General features: G+C 41.4%; 1 protein-coding gene across 1 annotated transcript in view; it reads right to left on the bottom strand.

The window, feature by feature from the left end:
* LOC128321998 (vitellogenin-1-like) overlaps positions 1-27,090 on the bottom strand; it is a 68,071-nt gene that overhangs the window by 14,590 nt on the left and 26,391 nt on the right. Inside the window, exons 15-24 of the mRNA XM_053242650.1 lie at positions 23,206-23,321; positions 20,258-20,368; positions 19,793-19,970; positions 19,217-19,310; positions 18,909-19,094; positions 16,226-16,355; positions 12,811-13,051; positions 11,715-11,863; positions 8,449-8,595; positions 4,567-4,770 (exon numbers count right to left, since the gene is read on the bottom strand). Coding sequence (XP_053098625.1) covers positions 4,567-4,770; positions 8,449-8,595; positions 11,715-11,863; positions 12,811-13,051; positions 16,226-16,355; positions 18,909-19,094; positions 19,217-19,310; positions 19,793-19,970; positions 20,258-20,368; positions 23,206-23,321 — 1,556 coding nt within the window. The remainder of the gene's footprint in view (positions 1-4,566; positions 4,771-8,448; positions 8,596-11,714; positions 11,864-12,810; positions 13,052-16,225; positions 16,356-18,908; positions 19,095-19,216; positions 19,311-19,792; positions 19,971-20,257; positions 20,369-23,205; positions 23,322-27,090) is intronic.

Raw genomic sequence — 27,090 nt, forward strand, 5'->3', positions numbered from 1 at the left:
ACAAGCCAGTTATCACTTGCTTTTCTCCTTGTTTACTACTTCTAATCAGATAATCCTAGAGTGAAAGGGTGTGCCTCCTAAGAACTTGCTTGCTGAGTTGCTACAAATACAACACAGAACTGAGTGGGTTGTTCAATTGAGCATCTGAGGTTGCTGATGCTAATAGCCTGCTTGTTTGCAATAAAAAGTCACCTCCTGAAGCAAAAAACCCCAAAGCAATTATTAGCTGATGTATTTTGGTTTCAGTGATGTATTTTAAAAATACAAAATACCTGAACAAATGTATTTTAGATACAAAATACAAAAGTAGTGAAAATACCTATTTTAAAATACATTTAGATACCGCCCATCTCTGACAGCCAGTCGTGGAACTCTCATCTGGCTGTGTGTAAAATTATACAGCCTAATGCATTGCTCTCAGAGTGCATTGCCAAAAGAGGGAAACAAGACTTCTGGGTTTCCCTTTGTGCATGCTTGATATTTGAACATTAATGAAGGTTATTCAAATTTATAGCAATTTGTAGAATGTATGTTACATTCCGGTTTAATGTGTGTTAGATGGAACTTTTAAAATCCCAGCAACAAAATCCCATCTGCACATTGACCTGCAATGGGGAAAAAAAAGCCCAATTACTAATTACTAACCCCTGCTAACTTGACAAAGAGGCACCTTTTAATGTGGTGATTCTCTTTATTTAGCAGGGGGAGAGTAACTGGCCCTATCCATCCCCAGCACAGTACCTCTTCCAGTGACTGTTGCTGGTGTCTCTTATGTTTCTTTTTAGATTGTGACCCCTTTGGGGACAGGGATCCATCTTATTTATTTATTATTTCTCTATGTAAACAGCCCTGAGCCATTTTTGGACGGGTGGTATAGAAATCGAATGACTGAATGAATGAATAAAAAAATAAAAGATCTGTAGAGAAAGGTTTGAAGCACTGTGGGCTGAAACAATATCTCTCCACACAAAGTTTTAAATAATATGAGCAAAATAAATAAATTACACAGGCATGAGAGTGCCTGTGCATGATAGGTGGAAAGATAAAACAGCATTTTATCATGTTATTTCATCTGTGCAATAAGCTTCTCAAAGCTTTCTCTTTGCACTGTTCATGCTAGATGAGAAACATTTACACAAACATTGTGTCAGTTTTTTTTTTTTTTAAATATTCTGTGGGGAAATGACTAAGTTGTGAGGAGCAGAAATTGAAAAGCAGACCTCAAGACCATGTTTGGGTCTTTCTCTTCCCCTGCCACTGCCCCATCTTTACAATGGGTTTTTCTACATCCAAATGGAAAGCACCGACTGACTCATTTTCTTTGGGAAAGGTTTCTTTAAATGGTCAGTCTTCAGTATGAGGTTCTTTGGTGGAAAATATGTTTTGAATTTCTACAAATTAAGAAAATAGGTGATATTGTAACATCAATTTTGCACATGCTCACTTTGGTCATAATGTTTGTGAGGAGAATTGGGAGCAGGAAGGGAGGCAGTGTGGGCAGAGCAGCCTCTTCCCTTGTTGTATATTTGGCCTTGGAAAAGCTGTGAAAGGCCTGTGCTACAATTAGGCTTGCCAACCGTTCTTTGTTTCAAAGAACGGTTCTTTGTTTAGCATTAATATGTACCTGTTCTTTTTCTAGTTAATAAAGAACGCAGTTTGTTCTATATTTTCATTACTCTGAGGTAGGCCAGTCACTGACTTCACACCCAATGAAGAGGCTAGCTTCATGTTGCAGGCCTCTGGAAAGCAGTCTTCTTCAGCCCTGCAGGCTGGATAGCAGATTGCACTCTTGCAGATTGTATTAGGGTTCCTCCATGATGATGCTTATTTTTGGAGCCCAAAGTTCACCCTTGCCTCTGCTGGAGATGGGAGGAAGCTGAGCCCTGTGGAGCCGAGAGCAGCCAGGACGGTGAAGGTGTGACCCATTCTGCAGATGTCTTTCCCTAGAGTTGAATAGCCTCACTGTCTGTCATGGCATCTTTTCCCACCCAATCTCCAGCCAAAAAAGGCAGGTGAATGCGAAAAGGGAGTTCTGTTGATTGTCTAAAATGCATGATAATGCTTGGAAGCTCATTGCAATATATGCAACAGAGACTTCTTAGTTTTGCATCATGGAGTATGTGAAGTGAAACAGCATGCAGCTGGAGAAGGCCATGTTTGCAACATTCAAATAAGGGGCCAAAATCAAGCCATATCCAAGTTCTTAATTAATGAAAGTTCATCAGAAGGATAAGATATCTCTTTTTATCATCTCTTGTTGTACCAGTTAAATGAAAGAGATTTGAGGGGCTCTCTCTGGAGCTACTCTCACTTTAGATAAAAATGTTAAGAACACTAGTATTTCTTCTGTGATGCTAATATGTATATTTTGCCTAGCCTGGGTGGTTGCAACAAGCTTCCTTGTTTTATTTATATGTTATAACCTTTGTACCCCATCTCTCTAGAAAGCTATTCAAGGCAGCTTACAATAACACATGGAGTAACCAAAAATACTCATGGGTAGGAAGAGATGCACTCTTAAGTGTAAAAAAAACCTTTAATTTAACCTGCTATCTGTTTTAAATGGGTTGAGATTGTATTGTTATCAGCTATGTTGTTTTCTTATAATGCTGCTTTCCAAAATTGCTATTGTTTATTATGGGGTAGCATTCAGACAAATTTACTCATGAGAAACACCACTGAAATGACTGAGAGTTACCTTTACTACCTTAAGGCCCATATATTTCGATGGGTAGTCTGAATGCTACCCATAAATTCTAGAACAAATTGCTTAGAAAAGCAGTATATAAATATATTAGATAAATTTAATACATTAACACATTACACTACTAATAAATCATTGTTCATGAAAAACACACATAATGGCATTTTATTAAGGTTTTACAGTGAGGCTGTTCTCATGCGCAGCAGCGCAGCCAAACCCAGGCTAGGTATGCCCAGCTTGGGTTAGGCTGTGAGTGAGAAACGCCGGGATCGGGCCTGATCCTGGTGGTGCCTAGTCCAGCTTTTTAGCTCAGGTGCTAACTGAGGCTAAGGGAGAGAGTGCTCCCTTAACTCTGGCTACCTGATTGTGTGCAAGCATGGACTGCTTCCAGCACAGCCATATACAGGGAGTCTAGAGTGCCCATCTCTTGGAGGAATCCCCAAATGCATTGTGGTGCATTGTGGCCTAGAGGCTGGGATGCATCATCCGGCCTCCAGAGTTGCGCACTGCACCGCACAGTGTTTCTCCTCTGGGAGTGCAATTCGCACTTCTGGGAACACAAAACCACTTATCGGGGGGGGGTGAGTTTAAGCAGCCTTCCATACCACCCCCCCTGCGCACCTGGTCATGTGAACAACCTCAATGTGTTATTTATTTTGGAGCTCTAGGTGGCATGCCCAGCTACATCTGACTAGTGAAATCTTTTCCAGAGGAGAAATATCTTGTAAATAAAGGGTAACCATCTATATATTTAATTCTCTTAGCCGGCATGTGCGCCCAGGATTTGGCAGCGGAACTCTCGCAAGAGTTCCTGGCATTGGGCAAGAGTACAGGGCAAAAAAAAATGGCGGAGAATGGTGGTGGCAGGCCGCAAAATGGCCTGAGGAGGTGGCGTCAGCTGGCTGCCAGGTCGGCTGGCCACCTCCTCCTCCTTACACAGGCCAGGCTGTCCTGGGTAAGGGGGAGGAGGCAGTGGCAGTGGCAGCAAAGCCCGGCATGGCTGCTGGGTGCGAGAGGCGGTGGGATGGCAGGCCAGGCCGTCCCGGGTAAGGGGAAGGCGGTGGTGGCGGCAGCATAACCTGGCCTGGCCGCCAGGGGCGGTAGGTGCCGGTGGGACAGCCGGTAAGACAAGAAAGTGGCCGGGTAAGCAGCGGAGCGACTGGAAAGGGGGTGAGTGGGAAAAAGAGAGTGGGGCAGGAGGGAAGGGGAGAGGGCAGGAGGGAGGGGGAGGGAGGCAAGAGAGTGGGGCAGGAGGGAGAAGGAGGAGGGAAAGTGGGGCAGGAGGGAGGGGGGAACAGCCGGCCCCAAATAGCGCACAGATGCTCTGTGCGAGTAGGCTAGTTATAGTTTAATGGTTTAACTCATGTCTCTGACAGTCACATAGGTCTCAGCTTTTCTAATTTGCTTCAGTTTACCTCAGAACTGGTAGGCCTCAGTGTTCCTACATGGCTTTTACCACCTTCCAACCTTGTTCCTCATAAGGGGGAAGGGTTGCTGAGTTCCATGTAAGGGCCAGAGGGCCTAGGAGTTTTAACTGTTGCAATCTTGCCTAGCATTTGAAGGTGCAAGCAGCCTGTTGTACAGCTGCTTGAGAGCCAGAACTGAAGCAAGTAATAACTTCATAATCACAAAATTTTTTAAAAAACACCAAACAATTTTTTTAAAATACTAAAAATCACATAAAACAGTAAAACAGGATCTCTGCTAGTTACCTAGCAATAAAACAAACCACATTAAATACTGACACAGCATATCAAACATAAGGAAAGGCTTGTTTAGAAAGCTAGGTCTTAGTCACCCTCTGAAAGACAGGGAAAGAAGGAGCAGAGCTTCATAATGACGGCAGATGGCTACATCTTTACCTGGGTTACAGTAGGTGATATGATAGTGTTAACAGTTGCCTTCCATGCAGTGCTGTCAATTGTTTTTGCAGATATATGCAGTCGAGCTTCATTCTTGTCACTGTGAAGAATCCATACAGATTGGTAGCCATCCCTCTTGTTACCCTTATCTGCCTCAGCAACAACTGTCATCATACATGAAAATGGATCTTCCAAGAATTTAATCTAAAAAGCAAACAACAGTAAAAGGTAGAGAATGAATGAATGAATGAATGAATATATGCATTTATTACGGTCCATGACCAGGGAAACAACAACAACAACAACAACAAATCCATCCATTATATCCAGCTAGTATTTTTAAAAAGGTATATCAATCACAAGAACCACTATTAACAGATCTACTCTTACAAGAAGCTGCAAAGAATTTAACCCCTTTAAAATTAGTCTCATGAAGTAAATAGGTGGCATAAAACAACTCTGAATGCCCAAGGAAAGGCAGTTATAAAACAATTTATTATTGACTGATAAAATATACAATTAAGAAGGACATGTTCGTAGGATTCAACTGCATCAGACTGCACCAGAATTACAAGGACAAATTCTTGCATCATATGGAATATTCCAAAACTTCCCAGAAACCACTGCAGAAGGCAGAGCATGATTCCAGTGAGCTAAGAAAAAAGCCTACAAATTTGCTGGTTTAAGCAAAATATTAATTCTTTCCAGGATAAGTTTTTTTTTTGGACCAAACTAATATCCTTTTGATGCTCCATATCACAAATCCTCTGCTTAAGAGCCTTTTTGGCACTATCAAAATCAAAGAAAAATAAAAACTTAGGATAAATCTAAGATCAATAGCTTAGATCCCAATTTTGTACACCAGGTGGATCTAAAAGTATCCGCTAATATCAATGGGGTCAAACCACTCGGGAGGAGGTTAAGTTTTAACCAAATGCTAAATATTGAAAACCAAATTTTGGTTTCCACCTTTAAATTTTTATTTATTTGTTTATATATTGTTCAGTTGTTATGCTGCCTTTCATTAAGCATCCCAAAGTGGCTTACAAAAGTTAAAAAAAAACACAATAGAATTTCATAGAAATCATATTTGAAACCTTAGAAATAGTTAAACTGTAAAAACCAAAAACAAGCAAACAAACTCCAACCATCATAAAAAGACAACAAAATTCCAGCTTCAAGTTTTAAAACTATATTGGGAGTACATTCAGCAACTTGAAAGATTGCTCTTAAATATCGGAATTACACAATCTCCAGAGGTGAAAAGTTTGAATACATTCCAAGCTGAGCTCCATAAAGGAGCTGAGCTAGTACTTTGGCCTCAAAAAGCCAAATCACCACAGGCATATAATTTCTACCTCTGGTTCGAACGAAATTTAAAATGGCCGTTACACTCCTTTGCACAGTCTGAACAAGATGGTTAAAATGTGAATGTTCACTGCCGGAAGTTTGGAAGACCACTCCAAAATCAAACAAAAACAACCCCTTTGGTTTTGTGATAGTTAATTATCAATTAATTTTCGTTGCTCCACTGGGCCAAGGTCTAATCTAGGGATGTGCATGAGCTGGTTCAGTGCTTCCTTTTTCAATGCCAGCGTTTGAGCCAGTTCAATGGGTGGGGAGGAGTACTTTTAAAATGCAAGTAAGGAGCTCCTTACCTGCTCGCCCCTGCCCTGCCATTTCCCCGCCGCCGACCCTCATTTTTGAAACAGCTGCACAGGCCTGCAGTACTACTTCCTGCATCCCCGCATGGCAATGGACCACACATGGCCGGCGAGGGGAAAGTGGTGGGCCAAGATCGAGCAGGTAAGTTCCTTACCTGCATTTTAATGGTACCCTTTCCTGCCTGTCAAGCTGGCTCGGATGCTGGCGTTTTAACCAGTTTGGCACTTGAAAAAGGAAGCACTGAACTGGCTCGTGCACATCCCTCTTCAGGCCAATTATGGATGGTTCTTGAGCAGATTGCTACAGCATCAGCAAATAATTTGTATTTCAGTAAATATCAACACATGGCAGCCACTCATTGTTACAACTGGGCACTTGTGCATAAAAAACTGGAAGCAGAAAATGTGCTTAGTTGTTTTCTCCCCAAGACACATCCTTATAAGTAAGCCTGTTATATAGATTAAGTGTACATCATTCATGCTGCTGTTCCTCTAAGGGGCTAACTAGATGTGGCAGGGAATAAACATGTTTATTTAATCCTGTTGCATGCAAATCATTTCATCTAATCATAATCATTTTAATTTAATCATAAATGAATAATTTAATCATTTATTTAATCGTTCACACATAAAGAGAGAGAATGGAAAAGGTCTAATTTAAAAGGAATGTGTAGGTTAGGAGAGCTGAATTCCTACCTCTCCTTATCTTCCCACCATCTCTCACCTCAAGCATTTTCCTCCCAGGTCAGCTCAGTTCTGGTAAGGATGTGCAAACAGGTTCAAATTTGAACCCATTCGACATCAAACATGGTCAGGTCAATGGTTCTATGTAGAACCACCCCCGAAAAGAATCAGTCTCTGTTCAACCGATCTCAGACTGAACAACCCCCAGTTCCAGTTCAGGGGTTCATTTTTATTTTTATTTTTTTAAAAAAACATTTTAAAAACATAATTAAAATCACCACTGGGGCTCCTGTGCTGCCACAGAGGGTCTCCAGAGGGTCTCCCTCCCACTGCCGGCCTCCATTGAATTTCAAGTTGCCCAGTTCGGATGATCTTCAGCTGGGTCATGTCTCAGGCCATGCAGAGGCCCATTGGGCATGCATGGTGGCCTCCAAAATGGCCACCACCATGGAAGACAGGCCTGGAATGGGTCAAAGGCCACCTGAACCAGGCTATTTGGAGGCTGGCGGTGGGGAGGGGGAACCTCTGGAGACCCCCTGCAGCTGTGCAGAAGCCCCTGGACTGGGTGGAGGTGAGTTTAAGCACATTTAAAAACATTAAAAAATTATTTTTTAATGAACCCCCAGAACCAAACCAGGGTGTGTGTGTTCAGGGTGGCAAAACCGAACATGCCAGGTCTGGTTCAAGTCCAGTCCAGCCACAAACTGAACCAGGCAACCTGGTTGTGTTCATACCCTATGTTCTGGTATAGGAGCTGACCCGAAAGCTTGGGGATAGAGAGCATAGTCAGGCAAAGTGTAGGATAAGAGTTCATATCTCTTAGCGGATGTGCCTATTATGATGTGAAAACTGGCCTCCACTTTACATGTGCATGGGGGAGATACATAAACAAACATTACTGGCTCCATCACACCTAATTTGGTCCTATTCTATATGTGCATGCAAGAGAACAGCTTTATTTAAATGTTCAAGAACTGGTTATACTTCATGAAAGCTATGCAGTTTTTCCCTAACTGGTATTTCTAGAGAAGTGATTTTGGGGTTGCGGGGGGGGGGTGTCACTTTTATTTGTTTATAGGCTGCCGAGAATTTTTAAAAATAAATAAATAAATAGAATCCCCAAATTTCTCTTCGTATTTATTTGATCAAAAGCATTGTGAAGCAAATAGGCTTTCTGGGGACAAATACTATGAAGAATGCCCTAGAGTACTTTTGCACACCTGAAATTGTGCTCATGCCATTCTGTAGCCATCTGCATACTGAAAATGACCAACAAGATGGCAGCTAACTCATGGAAATGTCATATATGTTTGCTCAATTTTGTTTAAAGTTCCAATAAGAGCAAGGGCCAAAAGCACCATTTTGTTTTGTAAAAACCAATTGAGAAATAATAGGGGGAAATGACATTTCTATGTACATTTTCCTGTATATCAATTCTTTGATTGAAATTAAAGGTCAAAGTTGCAGCCTAAGGAATGTTTCCTCCAAAGAATACAACTTATTCACATTCATTTCATAGCTTATTTTAAGTTACCATCTGTGAGTTGTTAGGATCATCACTTCTGCTACTGTGGCTTTTGTTGTCCTCTTCACTGACAGGATTACTAAAACTGATTTTGTCCCTGTTGTTGTCCTCATCAATGCTCCTAGGACGGTCGGTGGCCTCTTCCAGATTTTCATCCTATAATACAAAATGGAGAGAGAGAGAGAGAATATGAACACTGTGGTATAGGCAATAGCAAAATATCTGATAAGATTAGGATCTTTTTATATTTCCAGATCCCAAACTGTAGTTTTTGTAGGTAAGTTTTAGAGACCAGGTCACAATTTGATTGCTTATAAGATCTTTTCAAAAGCAGCCATACTTGTTCTATTATAACCCTCACCTACGGTTCCCAGATGTGGACCTTTACCCCAGATTTGCAACTATTTAAATCCCCCTGCAACTATTTCTGTGGTGGAGGGGGATTCTGGAGTTCCAGCGATCCTGCTGCAAATGCTGAGTGGCTCAAATCATGCAGTGGCTGTTACCTGTGAGTAGGCCCATTGGAAACAATGAGCTTACCCATGTGTAACATTTGCTGTGTGACGGCAGGAGGAGCTAATTTGTATGTTGCTGCTGTGCCGGCAATTCCCATCCCATGTCTCCAGCAAAGTGTTTTTTGTAGCAGCCTGACTCCTTGTTTTCTCAGTGACTTACTGTGGCTGGGCCAGTGGTCCCAAGGAGGGGCTGCTTCTGACAGTGTTGAGCATCTTTGCTATTCTACAGCTGTGGTGTGCAGCCAGCAAGCTCCTTCCAGGTCAGGAAACTTATGCTTCCCATATATTCACCACTGTGAAAGGGAGGCTAGCGTTGAACTGTGGAGGTGTGTCCCCCACCTCTAATAAAATTAAAATGCCCCATTTGCCCCATGGGATTCTGTGGTCCAGAGGTTACTGGTGTTTGAACGGTGTGGAGAGGGTTCTGTGGTGGTTTCTCTCTCCTTTGAAAATGAAAAGAAAATACACCATTTGTCCGATAGGATTCTGTGATCCAGTCAGAGGAAGGCTGGTGTTTGAACTGTGTAGGGAAAAGGGTGTGTGAGCTGTATTTGTTCCATCTTTGGGTGCCACCAGTTCATCTGGTAGCAACCTGCCATCAGGCCTTCTCAGTTGTTGCCCCATATTGTGGAAGGTGCTTCCTGTGGGTATAAAAGGCTTATTGTCTTTGGAGTCCATCAAGAGAGCCTTAAAGACCCATCTTTTCAGCCTAGCTTTTAATAATATTTAACTTTAAAAAATGGTTTTAATTGAGTTTTATGTTAATATTTTGAACTGTTTTTATTTTATGATTCATGCTAATATTTTAAATGGCTTAATTTTAAATGTAAACCACACTGAGCCAGACTAGGATGGGCAGTATACAAATAAAATAAATAAAATAAATAAATAAATATGATATATGAACTGCTCTAAGAAATCCCAAATGCTTACAGGTTAGGGATGAAAATAAATATATGTACAATGGACAAGATTCTATTGTTTTGCACCAGCAACACAACATGCAGACTGTTGAATACACAATGCCAAAACCCATGCCTGCAGTCATAAACCATAGATCATGCCATTGCTCTTACTTTCTATATTGTGAAAATCTGAAAAGAGCTCCTTAATTGATGTCAATAAACAGACCTGCTCTGGCTATATCAAGGGTTCTTACACTGGTGGTAGGCCTAGATGGCCCATGGAAAATCTTTGCTGAACTGAAATTAATTTACATTCTAGTGAGTCAGAATAAAGTCCTTGAAAATAGTTATCCTAAATACTTTTTTCCTTTTAATTTTTGGAGCTTTAGGAAATATAATATAAGTAGAGTGGGGGAACCATGGGTATTACTTGAGAATCTGTGCAGTCCATAGCTGCAAAAAGGGCCAATAACCTCTGGGCTAGGGTCTTTTCACTTCTATTTATTTATTTATTTCATTTCTATACCACCCAAAACGCAAGTTCTCTGGGCGGTTTACAAAACAATAAAAACAGCCAATAAAAGATTAAAACATTCCAACAATTAAAATTAAAAAGTTAAAACTATTAAAACACAACTAAAACAGTATCTAATTAAAAGCCCATTTGGCACAATGTTGCTGTAGAGGTCACACAGGAGCTCTCGCTATACGACAGGAAAGTGTTACAGAAATGTGCCATATGCTAATTGATTGGATAAGGATTTTTTGACATCAGAAATGTCAAATGGTCCATAATGTAATTGGTTCTACATGAAATGTTGTAAGGGAAAGCAAGATGGCAATAACTTATATCATTATTAATGTTTACACTGGAATACATTTCCCCGCAGCAATTAATATAAAAATAGTTATTATTTTATTTGGAGAAATTTGTTCTAAGGAAGGATAAAAAATATATGACCCAAAGATTTCTTTTACCTTCCCTGGTAAATTCCTTCTCTGTAAAGGAAATCAATTTCAGGGAGCATAATAATAGTTTTATTAAAATAAGTTTTTCTTTTCTTTTTACAAAGTTGATGTTAAGAACTGGAATGACACTATTAATTTTTTTAAAAAAGTTTTAAAATATGGCCACTCGACTGCAGGACATCATCACACTTCTAGCCCTCTTCCCGCTTTTTAAAGGAATTTAATTTTTGAGAGAGGCAATGATGGTGTGATTCTCAGCATTCTAAGCAGTGGCTCTAGGAATTACACAAAGGTATCTCAGGGAATTACACAAAGGTATCTGCATGCATGTGTCATACATGAGACAGAAAGGTGTCTTGGAGCCATATATCTGCTCACTTCTGACACTGGGTTGCAAAAAATAAGACTTCTTTTGAAAAAAAAAAAAAGAGAAGAAAGCAACCCAGTTGAAATTGCTAGGCTCACAGCTGAAGACCATACCTACTGTTGTCTTATATGCATATTTTCCCAAGTGAAATCTTTTATAAACTATTATTGTCAACCAAATGTATGTTGATCCTGGGTCAATCCAGCAATGTGAATGGACAAATGGCCTAGCACAGGCAGTTATAGGCTGCTACTATTCAACTTAGCAATCATTTCATTATCTACATAATTCTTATTTGTTCTAAATTAATATGACTGAATGTCCACGTAATAAAAATACCACATTCAAGGCATACATTCATGACTATGTTCAGCTAACTGTTCCTAAAGCTTTATACATTGTTTAAAACCTTGAGTGTAATGCCTATGGTCCTAAATGAAAACAAGTATTACACCGAAGCCGATTAAAATATTGGTCTGGTAGTTTATATTGCTGTCAAAATCCATACTACAAAAATACCTGATTATCGTAATCAGTGTCATCAGTATTTCTCCGTCTCCTAAGAACATGGTGCTCTCCAGACATCTCCCTAGATGATCTTTGCTGAGGAGCTGGGGGACCTCCATGAATCATGAATTTTAGGCTGCGAATTTTTGCTTCTGTAGGGGCTGAAAGAATATGCTTGTTAAGACCAGTACTGTTTTAACATAAATAATATGTGATATGGCCTGAAATTTGATTCATTGACCTGTGTGCAATAGGATAATGATGCGCTTGCTCCTAGGAATGTGCGCCAGCCACTTCCATGGCAATGCTGACCAGGGCTGCAGAGAGACATGTTTCAGCCCTACATGCCTGCTTTTTGCAAGAGTGCAGGCAGGGGGAAAGCAGAGGGGCTGGGGCTGGCAGCTAGGCAGCACCTCCCCTGCCCCTTAAAGAAACCTCCTCCTCCTGGGAGTGCACGGAACCAGTTCTGTGCATATACCTAGTGGGTGTGTGCGTGCGCGCGCGCACACACACACACACAGACACACAGAGTTTTTAATTTCTTTTTCTTTTTAAAATTAATGGTATGTAAACCACCTGGAGACATTCTATAGTGGGAGGACCAGTACCCATGCACTTTTAGTGCTTTATAAGATAGCAGCAGCATGTAGGACCTTATCATTGCTAGAACAACATGTACGTATAGTTATTCCAGAGGACTAAGCAGGTAAATGCAACAGTCAAGGAAAAGAGTGACCCACTCCCCTAACATATTTTATAGATTATTACTATCTGTGGCACACTATTATCCATGATATACTGCTAGACGGGATTTCTGAGATTTAGGAAGAGCAGCACCCAAGCTTTTGATATTAATAATTTGATATGAAGATCTTAGATCTTCAGAATCTGCACTTTACATTTACAGTATCAGCATTTACAACATGCATGAAACAGGGTGAAATATCACAACATATCTATCATTTGTTGGCATTGGATTACATCATGTCATAGTGGACTATTTCAAAAGTTATACTTTCATACATAAGAGTAAATTGTTTGTTGTGATTTTTGGGAGCTCATTATGTTTCTTTCAACCAATAAACTCTAGAGTATGAATAAAACTTACTTTGTTGGAGGGTTAATACAAAAGCAGATGTGCTGATGAGAGGATTATCCAGCATACATTCAGTATTTTCACTTGACCATTCAGCACAAACCTCACATCCAAATGTATGTGCCTCAAAGCATGAAACTGAGTGGCGACTGGACCTTCTTGATTCAGTGCTCCTTGTTGGTAAGTCTTGGCGACTGGACCTTCTTGATTCAGTGCTCCTTGTTGGTAAGTCTTTTGCTGAAGAAAGATTCTCCTGGATGGGCCACAAACAGATAAGAGATTGCAACCCCAGGTTTATATCTTCACATTTGGGTAAACATCAATAATTCAACTGCAACCTTGCTGGCATAGAACAATGCAATTTGGCCAAGGGTAAGGGAGCCCTTAGTGTTCATTATGAGAAAACAGTTTTGTGCTTGCAAACTGCCTACAGACTGACATGTGTCAATCTCACATCTTACTTCAGCAAACATCTACTACAACCCACAAATCAACATTTCAAAGATAGCATACTCAATAGAATCGAGGCTGATAATGCAAAGCTCCCTTTCTAAACAGCAAGCCTCAGTAGGATTTACTTTTGAGTAAGCATGCTTCTTTTTAGTGGTCTCTGTTATTCATACTTGTGGGATTTCACACCTGTGTGGAAGCTTCATTGGGAACCTCCTAAAACTCTTTTCCTCTGCTACACATTGGTGGTAGCCAGAGGTGTGCACAAAACTGGAAAGCCTGGTTGGGTTTGAGTTGAACTGGATTTGAACCAAACTGGGCCTGGGCCAGTTTTGTGCACATTGAGCTGGGCCCCGGTCTGGTTCAAGTCTGAACTGGTTTGGGCCTGGCTTGAGGAGATTTTTTAAAAAAACATACTGCTTCCAGATGCATCTGGGTGTGGTGCTGCAGCTATGGAAGGGGTCTCTGGCTTTCCCCTCCCCCCAGTCTGTCCCCAATCTTAAAAGGGCCGATGCTGGTGGCAGCCATTTTGGAAGCCGCCACACATGCACACTGGCCATTTGTGTGCCCAGGTTCCTGGCATGCAAATGGCCAGTGCACATGCATGGCAGCCTCCAAAATGGCCTTCATCAGCACAGAAAGGTCCAAAAAGTCCCCCAAATGGACCAAAATGGCCTTTTTTTACCCTGAAATGGGCCCAAATGGTCCTGCACTCTGCAGCAGTACCCCCAGAAGCTACCGGAAGCAGTAAGTTTCTTTTTTTAAAGATCCTGAACCGGCCCCAAGCAAACACTAGAGTTGGGCCAGCTTTATGTAGAACCGGCTCAAGGCCCAGCTGTTTTACACATCCCTAGTGGTAGCTCCACCCCCATCTTAGCATTGCTCCAGCCTTCCCTCAGTTCTTAATAATAAATTAATTAATTACGGTGGTTGTGATAGTTGATAACTAAGTTTGAAGACATTCCCTTATAAGACCAACACTTCCTTAGAAACGGGTATTTTAGGGACAGGTCTTAAGGTTGCATGGGTCTGTCAGTTAGGGAAAGGCTTTGGGCCTAGTATATTAGGTGACAGGAAAACACTTACAGTGGAGTAAGGAGTTTGTTTCATCTGGTTTCCAAATCCAAATCCAACAGATCACAACACAGATCACAACACAAATCACAAATCCAACAGATCACAATACAGAGCACATTTGAAGATCTATGCTCTGCCAGTGCGTATGGCAAAGAAGTGGTTCTTTTTTGCCTGCATTGCTTCCACAAATTCACAACCAGCTGAGTTGTCTAGGGTCATGAGGGGGCTAGTATGTACCTCCTGCCCCTTGAATTTTAACTTGGAACCACTGGTCACTCGCTGTGACATTTTTAATTACTGTTTTGCAGATAAAATCTCTCATATCCATGCCAAGCTGGATTCCACAGTTACTGCAGGGTCTATTGTGGTGTCTAGCAACTCCTATTATGAGATTAGATTGCATCACTTTCAGCTGGTGACTCCTGAGGATGTGGACTAACTGCTTCAGACTGTGCATCCTACAACCTGTTCTCTTGACCCTTGCCCAACTTGGCTCATCTCATCTGGTAATAATATTGTCAGAGAAGGTCTGGTAAACATCATAAATGTTTCTCTGTGGGAGGGCAGGATGCCTTCTTGTCTTAAGGAGACTATTATTAGACCACTTTTGAAGAAACCTGTATTGGATCCTTCAGAGTGAGCTAATTACAGACCTGTTTTCAAGATGAGGTATGTAGCTTGGGAGTACTCATGGATCCAAAATTCTCCCTGGTTTGTCAGGTTGAGGCTATGGCCAGGTTCACTTTTTATCAGCTTTGGGTGATAACCCAGGTATGTCCATTTCTGGAGGTAAATTACTTTAAAACTGTGGTACATATGCTGGTAACCTCCAGGCTTGACTACTGTAATGCACTCTATGTGGGGCTGCCTTTGCAATTGGTACAGAATGCAGCAGCCAGATAGGTCTCTGGGACAACCCAAAGGAATCACATAACACCCATTTTAAAAGAATTGCACGGGCTGCTAATATGTTTCCAGGAGAAATACAAAGTGCTGGTTATTACCTATAAAGCCTTTAATGACTGGGTCTAGGGTATTTAAGATAGCGCCTTCTTTGTTACGAACCCTGCCACCTATTACAATTTTCTAAAGAGGTTCGTTTACGGTTGCTGCCAGCTTGTTTGGTGGTGACTCACGACCAGGATTTCTCTGTGGCTGCCCCGGGACTTTGGAACATGCTCCCAGTTTGTTTTCTGGAAGACCCTCAAGAAGACCTGTTCTCGCCGGGTTTTAACTTGAATTAATCTTAATTTCTTAAAACCAATTTGTTTTTATATTGTTTTAAATTCTGTACACTGCCTAGAGATGTATATATCAGGTGGTATAGAAATGTGATGAATAAATAAATGTTACTGTTGCTCTGACTTGTAACAATAAAGCTGTGTTCTATACCATACCTACTGTAGTTCCTTAATGTGTATTTATGGACCTAGGATGCTAAATAGTAGGGATGAGCAATTTGATTCAACATCAAATTGATTTGGGTTGAATCGGGGGTAATTTGAAAATTTGACCTCAAATCAAATCACCCTCAAAATAGAGAGGCCAATTCAGGGTCAAGGATAATCCCCCCAATTCGACCTGAAATGATCCAGATGATTTTAACACAATTTTGAGGCCCATTTTTTTGGGGGGGGGGAAACGGGCTTTAAAATGGCACTTTTCTCTAGGGGGAGCTGGTCTACCAATTGGGATCATCAGGTAGACCAGCCCTCCAAGGTAGGATGATGTGCTCTCTTGTTATAATGCAGTAGTACACCAGTTTTTCCTATTAACTTAATTCGTGTTTTGGGAGAACATACTTTAAAAGAATAATTAAAACCACTTCTATTTTATATAAAATAGATACAATTTTTAAAGGAAAAAGAAAATATGTATCCAGAAATTCAACATGGATTACCTCTGAATTATCTCTATTTTCTGCTGATTCATGTTGATACTTTTTGTTAGGTGCTTTTGCTGCATCATGGAGACGATCAGCAGGTAACTTCATTACTTCAGTACTGCGAGTGACTACAGATGTCTTAGACCTTCAGAAGAAACAATAAGTTAATAGTAATAAAATAAAATAATAATAATAATACTTATATCAGTAAGCAGTTATTTCTGGACTGCCGGTAGTCCAAGAGTATTTGCACTGTGGGCCTTAATATTTGCAGTTGATAAGTTGCTTTGAAAAATACTAAAATAAACAAAATACTCAAACTAACTCCACCGTTAGTATTTCATGAAAACTACTCATGCAGTCGCCTTGGGATTAGTTTGGGAGCATGAATAGGCTGAGGTGACCTGTATGACTATGAACTGTGAGGTGGTCTGTGTTCCCATGTGATGTATAAAGCACTTCACTCTCAGTGACTAAGCCTAAGAACCCCCAATCTACTCGATTTGAAAGACTTCTTTGATCTTTATCTTCCTGCCTGTAGTGCTGAGGGTATTGTACAACACTTCATACAAAGCCCCTCCATCTAATAAAAATAAATAAATCATTATCACCTGTGGGCTTTGTTTTCTTTCCAGGTTCTCTGCTTCCGATAAAGGGCAAAACAACCATACTCCATGCTAAGCCTAGCTAAAAGCTTCAGGAATAAAAACTGAACCAAAATGAAGTGATGAAAGAAATTGCAAAATAACTTGTATTTTAAGAGGGCTCTTCTGGGCATAAAAGGATGTGGCATTTGTTTTATTCACCTTCAATAATTTAAACCATCGCCAGATAGCAGGGTGAGTCTCCAAGCAGAAATCATTGCCATTTCTCTCCCCCCACCACTATTCTTTCTTTTAATACTTTAAAAAATGCAAAAGTCTGACACCTAATAAAAATGGAGGATTGATTCTTCCTCATTGATAATGGAAGGCCAACAAATGCAGCTGCATCTCAGGTGACATACGTCACTGTCTTGGGGGTACCTGTGTGGTCCCTAGGCTTACTCATGAGAAGGTTCAGGCAGCAGGAACAGCATTGCCCACACTGAGAAGGGAGATTCCTCCTCTGTGATAATGATGGATGCTGATCCGGAGAGGACCACTCACTCATGAGAGTGTAAGGCCATGGGGACACCCACTCACAAATCAAGGGAAGAACTATCTGTGGGGACACGGATGTTGGGCAGAATCACCAAATATGCACAATGACAAAACATCTCCTTCTCCCACAGACTGCTCTCTCACAAGTGTGTCAGGCTATGGGGGTCTCTGTAACAAGCCAGATTACTCAATGCAGGAAAGTTGCAGCGACTGGTACCCCAGCAACTGCTCTCCCTGGCTTGGTGACTGCCACCAAGTAGCTGTTAAAGCATACCCCTTGCCACTCCATTCGCCCATGTGGGCATGTGTACCCTTCCTTATGCCCTGAAATGGTGACCCTGCTTTCCTGGGGTTGCTAGAAATCAGGGATCCACTCTCCCACAATTCTCCACAGTGGCAGATCTGCATACAGCGCAATGCTGGACCAAACCTGGGAATTTTTACTGTTCCCCTGTTCATACGTAAAGCTAGGCTCCGACACATGGAGCATCAAAACCTCCTTTGAGTGCATGTAAGGCTTCCCAGTGAAGAGGGGATTGCAGTGCAAAGGTTTTATCTTTAATCAGAGAGAGTGGGGCCCGCACACACGTAGGGCCCCCTTTGCTGACTGCGTGAAATTCATGAGCACACAGTCCAACAAAAGACCTAGGGTGTTTAACCCAATGGCCCTCCCCAGCAGACTGGCCCTCTAACGAGAGTGCAAGCCCACTGGCAACGAGCTGCCAGTGGTTTGGTCTGCATGGACTGCTTTGCCAGGTTGAACTCTTGATGAGCATCCTAGGTCACGATGGACAGACCCCCCCAGTATCCTTTGCCCCTCCTCATATACATATCCCCTCCTACATACACATATCCCCTCCTAGGAGGTCATCATGTTCCCTTCCCTATTTTCCTAAAACAGGAAAATAGTGCCCCCACAAGACCCCTCGAAAAAATCATGCTTGTGCGGAACAGTTTTGTTGCAGGGCTTTTAGGAGGGCAGCAGTGCAATTGCTGTCAGAAGAAGCATTCTCATGGCATGGCATTTAAAGGAATTTAAATCCCCTTTCCATGCTGAGGGTGGGCGGACTGTTCTGAAAAGGCATGATCATGCTTGGCATGCCCCCTTTAAGATTGTGGCCAATCGCAGCCGTTGTTGTGACATTCTGACACTTTGTCCACAGTCTGGCAATGCAAATACTATGGAGCTTTTTTGGATCGGCTTCAGCGATCAGAGGTTGCTGGATTGCAGTTGAAAGAATGCCTGCAATGCGATTAATGGTTTGAAATTGAAACCGTGGGTTTATCAACCTCCAGTTTCATATTACATGCAAATGCGGCCCAAATGTGTTCTATATAACTCGTGTGTTTTAAAAATTTAAAACTGACTTAAAAGAGAGTTCAATATATTTAGAATTTACACCTGCATTGTTTTGATTGGAGTATTTAATTAAAATAAGCCAATGATGCCAGATAATATACAACAACTAAGCAAAAAGATGAGGGCTCATCTTAAAATACATGTGTGTACTGAAATATATCAGCTGTCTAGGGAGACAGCAGTGATTCCCACTTACCTTAGAGAAATTATTTCTTTTTTCTGATTACATGGTGGAACTTGAAGTTCAAACTTTTGTTCCTTAATATTGAGAGCAGTATTAAAATCAAGAGGGACATTTGCAGTAAATGTGGCATACGTCTCCAAAGAAACCTGACACTGAGGCATATTGACTCCTGTTGTAACTTTCATAATGTTGTCTGACCTTAAAATATAAAACAAATAAGGTGAATTCACAACTATTTGTTAAACATTTCTCACCACTCAGGTGATGTGCACCAGTTGCATTGCAGCTGGTGATTTTATGTACTTGGTCATTTTATTTACCTTAGATTACCCTTGACACGCATTTTAATGTTGGCATTAATCAAGTCAGACATTGTAGAATCTGATGTTGGCCGAGGAGTAATACTTGAATCAACTGTTAAAAATCAACAAAGAAATGGATTGTAGCATACTATTATTTTGTATATAAATAAGTTTCTTCTTCCTTGCAAAGGTAGAGGAGGAAAAGTCAGAAAAGGTTGTGTGTTATAAAGATGTTAGGTAAATTAAACTTGACATGCTCAGTGTTTGTCCACAGTTTTGGACAACCTTAGGGAAAACTTTTATCTCTGGTTCAGAACATCTGTGTCAGATTTTCTGAAAATGCTAACAGGATTACATAGCTTGTCACAAAAGTGTCCTGATCCTATACATGTCTGAAATCGAGTCACATTAAATTCAGTGCGAATTACTTATAAGAAAGTGTGCTTCTGGTTACAGTTCCAGGGCCATTTCACATTTTACAGTCTTCTGTACCACTTTCATTAAGTACTAACAGTCTCATGACGAAACTCAGAAATAGAGCCTAGTTAGTCACTAGAAATAGAGCCTAGTTAGTTAGCCTGAGATTTGCCTTACCTCTCCATTCCGCTTTTGTCTGAGAAGCAACAACCATGCCAACTGCCAGAGTGAATCCTGTACATGAAGGCCAAACAAGAGTGACTTCTGATGGCAGCAAATGCTTTGTCAGCTTAAGGGGACCATTACTTGATATAGGAGTTGTGAGATATTTAATCCATTCTTGCCCATCACGTGCCTGCAATGATAGATTTGGCCTGTTTAAACAAAAATAACTTGTATAATACACACTCCATGTCAGAGATTGTCTCCCAGGGAAAAGCCTGCGATCAGGTAGTAACTATTGCTGGTGAAAGTTAGATCTACAGTCATTTGGGTTCGGTAGTATAAAAATGTAATAAATTAATAAATATATAACAAAATGTGTTAAAGGTTATCAAAGCATGAATGTTTAAGAGTTTAAACAAGAAAAAGGAAAAAAAGCAACAAAGAAACTGTTTTTTAAAAATATAAATCCCATAGTACCTGATAAAGGTTCTGGATTGCAGTCCCATATAAAATTTCTTTGTCCAATATTTTCACATATCCTCCTGCAACAGGTGGTTTATGGGGCAAATTTTCAATGGCTAGAGTCATCTGTGTAGTAAAGAAAAAGATAATTGCAAAAAGAGTTTCTATATTTTATATAAATTAGAGTATTGATTTTAATCAATTAACAGATTTTTATATATATATATATATATATATAAATTGTATTTAGTATACTGAAACCCTTTGTGAACTTGACTCTAAGCTGTAACTGATTCTAACGCTCAAAACTGAATTATGTCTGGAAATGCCCTGGTGGCCAGTGCAGCTAGTAGAGCAGCAGCATGATGTGATTATTAGAACATCTTGACTCTTTGTCAAGGCTTTTGCTGCTGCAGTCTGTACCCGCTGAAGTTTCTGAAGGGTCTGCCATGGTGGTCTCACATAGAGCACATTGCAGTAGTCAATATGAACAGTAGCAAGTATAGACAACTGTAGTCAGGTCCATCCGAATCAGAAATGGGTGCAGTTGGTGTATCGGCTGAAGTTAGGCAAGCACACCCCTGGCCACAGCCAATACCTAGCTATCCAGGAGTAAGGCTGGGTCCAGGAGTACTTCCAAGCTGCAAACCTTCACTTTCAAGGGGAGTGCAATCCCATCTACGGCTAGGAAACAACTCAGTTCTGAATCATTGGGCTTCCTGGCCTTGTCCAGATTTAATTTCAGCTTGTTCACCTTAATCCAATCCATGGACTCCTTTTACTTAAGTATGAGTTAGAATGTACTAAACAAAGGCTAGCTATCCATTATTAGAATGAAAGATTATATTTTCCTGAGATGTGAGAATATAGAATGATGTTCCTACTAGAGGTGGCCCTTGTTATTCACGAGGGTTGCGTTCTAGCCTACAACCTTGAATAACAAACCGCAGATAATGAAATCTTAAGTCATTTGGACTGAATTTGGAATTAATGGTGGGGAGGGTGAGGTTTGGTTCCAGAGCCCATGAAAATGACCGAAAAGACAAGGTTAAAGCAGAAATAAGGATGGAGCGCAGCACTGTATCTTGGCCACCCCAGATCTTGTGCTCTCCCACTCCCTAGTTCCTCCAGCAATGCCTTCCAGCTCCTTCAGTAATGCATAATCATGAAGTTTCCTCACCCCACAGTTGAAGTCCAGCACTTAGCAGCAAAATCCCCTGGCCTGTTTGGTTGGTAGGTTGGCAAAAGAGGCAGGCGGCCCAAAATTAATTCCATGTCAAGTACACACACACAAAGGATGATATGGATTATCTAGATCCTTTCCAATCTGGCTTCTGTCCTGGATATGGGACTGAAACTACCTTGGTCACTCTAGTGGATGACCTATTCAGGGAGTTAGACAGGGGGAGTGCATCCCTGTTGATTCTGCTGGACCTTGCAACAGCATTCGATACCATCGACCGTGGTATCCTTCTGGACCGCCTCTCGAGTATAGGGATGGAGGCACTGTTTTGGAGTGGCTTTGGTCCTTTCCTGGAGGAAGGGTCCAGAAGGTGGTGCTGGGAGACTACTGCTCAGCTCCGTGGCCTGTGGGGTACCACAGAGTACGGTTTTGTCCCCCATGCTGTTTAACATCTACATGAAACCACTGGGAGAGGTCATCTGGGGCTTGGACTGAGTTGTCAGCAATATGCAGGTGACACTCAGCTCTATCTCTCCTTGTCACCTGATGCTAGGGAGGCAGTGGACATCCTGAATTGTGGACTGGAGGTTGGATGTGGGCTAACAAACTGAAATTGAATCCAGGTAAGCTGGAGGTACTGTTGGTCAGTAGGAGAGCCAATCAGGATGAGGAGATTCTACCAGTTCTAGGTGGGGTTGCACTCCCCTTGAAAGAGCAAGTACACAGCTTGGGGGTACTGCTGGACCTGGCTCTGCTTTTGGAAGTTCAGGTGGAGATGGTGACCAGGGGTGCCTTTGCACAGCTTCAGCTAATGCGCCAGCTGTGCCCCTTTCTTGAGAAGACAGATCTGGCCACTGTTACCCATGCTTTAGTCACCTCACGACTGGATTACTGTAATGCACTCTATGTGGGACTGCCTTTGAAGAATATTTGGAAACTGCAGTTTGTGCAAAATGCGGCAGCTAGGATATTATCTGGAGCTGCCTGTTGGGACCATATTACCCCCATTTTGAAAGAGCTACATTGGCTGCCAATCTTCCAGGTCCAATTCAAGGTGCTGGTAGAGATGCACAATTTCATGATAAAACCCACAAGCCAAGACTCAAGGGAAAACAGCAGTGCCAGCTCTATGGATATTCTCCCCACCACCACTCTGTAGCAGCAATCTTATTACTAACTGCTGTTGAGGTGTAAAGCCCTAAATGGTTTGGGCCCTGGATATTTGAGGGACCGCCTGCTCCCAAGGACTTCTGCCCACTTGACGGAGTCATCGGGGTGGACCTGCTCCATGTGCCAACAATGAGGGAGGCTCACCTGTTGTGTACGTGGGGCAGGGCCTTTTCAGTCATTGCCCCCAGATGTTGGAATGCTCTCCTGGTGAGCCTCTGTTCCCCAGTCTCCATCACAGTTTTTAGAAAGCAAGTAAAATCTTGGCTTTTTACACAGGCTTTTAAATGAATGTTTTGTTTGCTGCTGCTTTGTATCTTATGGTTATATTGTACATGTTTTTAAAACTTTAATTAGATTTGTATTTTTATATTTCATTTTAATTCTTGTGTAGTTTTTATGGTTTTATACTGTTGAATGTTTCGTAGACCGCCTTGAGATTATTTTAATGAAAGGCATATAGAAATTGAAAAATAAATAAACAAATAAAATTATCATCTCTGTCGTGTTTGGATTCAGCTTCAATTTATTATTTCTCACCCAGCCCATTACTATCTGCAGGCAGCCACTTATGGAGAGAAATAAGAGATTAATGCTACAAATTCCCACTTACGTCCACAAGAGGAAGGGTGTTGTCACCGATAATTGCCCTTGTGTTGCCCCTTAAAAATGCAATCCCTCCATCATTCATGACCTCAAACTTCTTTTCCACACCAACTCTGGGGATATCTGAAAAAGACAGATAACAAGACACATTTAAATCTGATTAGTTCTTCAGACTGTCAAATATGTATTTAAATTGTCTTATTGCTTAATGTAATTATAGCATCTTATGAATAAGCCAGACTGTATGTACAGTATAAAAACAGCTGTAAACCTACATTACTCCAAAGTGATATTTGAAGGAGAATTTCAAATATTTGGAAGATTTTCTCAGTCAGTTTCTCCACATTCCCATTGTAAAACTACAGCAGCAAATATGCACTTCTGTGATGCAGTGATTTGTACTTGTGGTTGTGTTCTCAGATCCCACAGTCTTTTGGGGGAAAGGCAAGCAGGATCTTAAAAGGTTTCAGAGGAGCACAGCAAAATGGTAGAAAACATGCTTTGCAGGCAGAAGGTCAAAGATTTCTTCATAACTCCACTTAAAAAAATTAGATATCAGAGTGGGGAAAGAATTCTACATGACTCTTTGTAGAACTGTATGTAGAACTGATGCCATGTGTAATCCTGGGTTAGAGGGCCCAACTCCCTGTACTTTCATATATTCATATGAAATAGCAGACAATATTAAAATCTCCACCTATTATTATTCAAATTTTCATAATTATTTATCTAATCATATGCTGTGTCAAATTTCTACAAGATGCAACTACCAAGCACTGTTTTATATAACATAATGGTTGGGATAAGAGAAAGTATAGGGAAACATCAATGCTAATTAATTTAGAGAGGTGATATACATGTTGCGTTAAGGACAGATGCCAAGCTATAGATTGGAGTATCAAATTACTCCTATGAAGCTTAACATGTCTAGTAATAAATGTTGCAATGTCAAATGTAAGCACTAGGTAAGAAAGAACTAAGTAAGTAGGGAGAAGAGCTGGTCTTGAATTGTCCCCTTTGCTAAGCAGGGTCTGCCCTGGTTTGCATTGGAATGGGAGACATGTGTGAGCATTGTAAGATAGTCCCCTCAGTGGGTGGGGCCACTCTGGGAAGAGCATCTGCATGCTTGTAGAGTGCTCCAAGTTGCCTCCCTAGCCTCTCCAAGATAGGGCATCTCCAAGATTGAGAGACACTCCCTGCAACCTTGGAGAAGCCGCTGCCAGTCTAGGTAGACAATACAGAGTTAGTTGGACCAATGGTCTGTCTTGGTATAAGGCAGCTTCCTAACCTCCTAGGTTGTTCCTATGTACTAAGTAAATACTAAGCAAATTGTAGCTGACATCCTGACTAACAATCTCAACTTGGCATTTTCCACTTGACATTGGTGGATTCAGACATCACGGAAAGGGGCAAAGGTTCTGGCTTGTGGTACATGACTAACCAAGTGTGCCTGTGAGTAGGGTGTGTGGGCATGCAGCTGCACTGTACCTCATGCAACTCCTGCTGCCTTCCTGCACTTGTACTGTTGCTCCAGAGGGTTAAGTCCAGAGTGCACCCTGCATTTTGGAAGTGCTTAGTAAAATTGGAAACACACTGCTGATCCTCTGCTATGTTTTTCCAGTATTACTAATTGCTTCTGGAACATGTGGAATGCTCTAGACTCTTGTGTAGAGTTTAGTCAGAAGGTGTATGTTTTGTTCCTCTACACTTAAAGATTGGATGCACTAGCTATCAGAGTTTTAGAAAAAACAAAGCAACTTAGAGGCAGAATGTTATTCTAGAAATTGAAAGGTTTGGGAGATAATTGACTCCTAAGGAGGCAGAGTCTTACTTCTTAAGCATTTTAATAATATTCTGTTATAAGCCAGCATTGGGACGTAGATGATTTTAAAAAATCTTTCACTTGAACAATGCCATCCCCTTTCAAGGCTCCAACTGGAGCTCCAAGGGAGAATTTTTTAAGAGGTGGATGATGAAGCAAAGGAACCCAGTGCTGTGTACACACTTCAGATGATATCACACGGTTTTCTCATTAGTTGTCTCAGTTGCTTCTCCACAACTAAGCCAGGGTGAGAATTAACAGTGCAATTGTTAATGTCTATAATACAGAGATTATACTCTTCTACATGTCTTTTGGAGTTGCTGCCTTTTTTGCCCAAGGCCTCTGCTTACAACATTGCTTCAGAGATAAGAAGAAATTTGTTTCATGGGAGCTGAAAGTTGTGCAGCGCTGTACTAAAACAAGTCCTATTGGAATGTAGTAGTCCTTTAGACTATTTCCTGAGTAGTACTATGCAGCATGTTAGTCTGGATGTCATCCAGTGAGTTAAGCAGCAGCCAGTTGTTGTTTAGAGTGATAGACTAAAGGCCTTAATGGTCAATGTATTGGATTCATGCATGGACACCTAAAAGGTGAGGGAATGTGATCTATCATGAGCAAGTGAAACATTCCTTAGATTCCTTTTAACATCATTGTTCACCTAATTAGTTTAAGCAATGCAGTATACTTCTTCATCCAGATGACACTTAATTGCTAAATAGGGTTGTGCAAAACATTTCAATGACAAAATGTTTCAACTCAGAACAGGCCGTTTTGAGTGTTTTGAGCTCAAAACAGAACACCTTTTGAATAAAGGGCCTGTTTCAAGCTTGGAACAGAACACAGTTTTGATCAAAATGTTCTGAGCGCCATTTTTGAGGCCTGTTTTCCCCTTGCTGATTGGTTTTCTGGCATTGGCTTCTGATTGGCTTGTGATCTCCTTGCTTCTTGGTTGTCTTGTTATCATACAAATCCAATGAGCAACTGTGGCCCCATTGACTCGGGGGAAGGGAGGAGGGAGGGGGAAACACAAAAGGAAGGAATTTCAAAATGTATTCAATGAGACTGGGAGGCAGAGAGAGCCCTTAGATGGTGCCCGCCTCTCTTGAAGAAGAGGATACATCAGGTGAGGAGGAAGGAAGGTTTGCCTTTGTGGTTTACTTTTCTCAGCACTGAATATAACATGCTGGGCTATTGCTGTTATAACTATCTGGTTTTGCTAGATCTCAGATCAACAGAGGCAAAACTTGGGTGCCTTCCTTCCTTGAGTTGTGATTTGTTTTGTTTGTGAGATAGAGTTGTGGTGAGAAATTGACAGCAGTGGCAGCTCTCTCTCTCTCTCTCTGATATTTCTTGGTGATTGCTGTGATCAGTTCCATGTCTGGCCTTTAGACTCACTCACTGCTCTGGTCTGCTCTGCCCTAACCAACAGTCACACTCCCTCTGTCCATTCTTTGGTAGAGATCATCCATCAGACTGACCAAGGCTGTCTTGCTGTGTCTAGGGCTGGACTGGAGTCTAACTTGTGCTTCACCCACTGCTCTGCACTGCTCTGCTCTGTAATCTGCATTGCAAGGTGTACTCAATCAAAATGTGGCTGAAGTTGCTCTAGTTGAGCTTATGGCCATGCTTGCTGCTAGGGGTGCTCCTGTGGCAGCTGTTGCAATGCTAGGAAGTAAGGAGCCATAATTTTGTGAACAGTCACAACTTGTGCTAATGACGTTACTGCAGTGCAGCCACTGTGGCTGGCAGTGAATTCTGGATCCATGGTTCTTTTTTGGCCATTTTTGGACTGTGTTTGAAATGTGTGTTCTGCGTTGGGAGGGAAGATTGCCTTTTACTGTGTGATTCTGCAGTGTTTTCCAAGGCAGGGTTGCAAAATGCATCACAAATTGCAATGCAAGACATGTGTGCACTCTGTGAGTGCAGCTTTTTCCAGCCAAAGGGAACAATGGGAAAATATGAAACACACCAAAGTGGGTTATGTGTTAGGGCATGATGGGTGCTCCAATGGATCCTTTGTGGGTTTTGGGGAAAGGTTAAAAATCGTTAAAGATCACTGGCTTGCACATT

The sequence above is a fragment of the Hemicordylus capensis genome, chromosome 4 (assembly GCF_027244095.1).
Source record: "Hemicordylus capensis ecotype Gifberg chromosome 4, rHemCap1.1.pri, whole genome shotgun sequence".
In the NCBI taxonomy this organism is placed as follows: Eukaryota; Metazoa; Chordata; class Lepidosauria; order Squamata; family Cordylidae; genus Hemicordylus; species Hemicordylus capensis.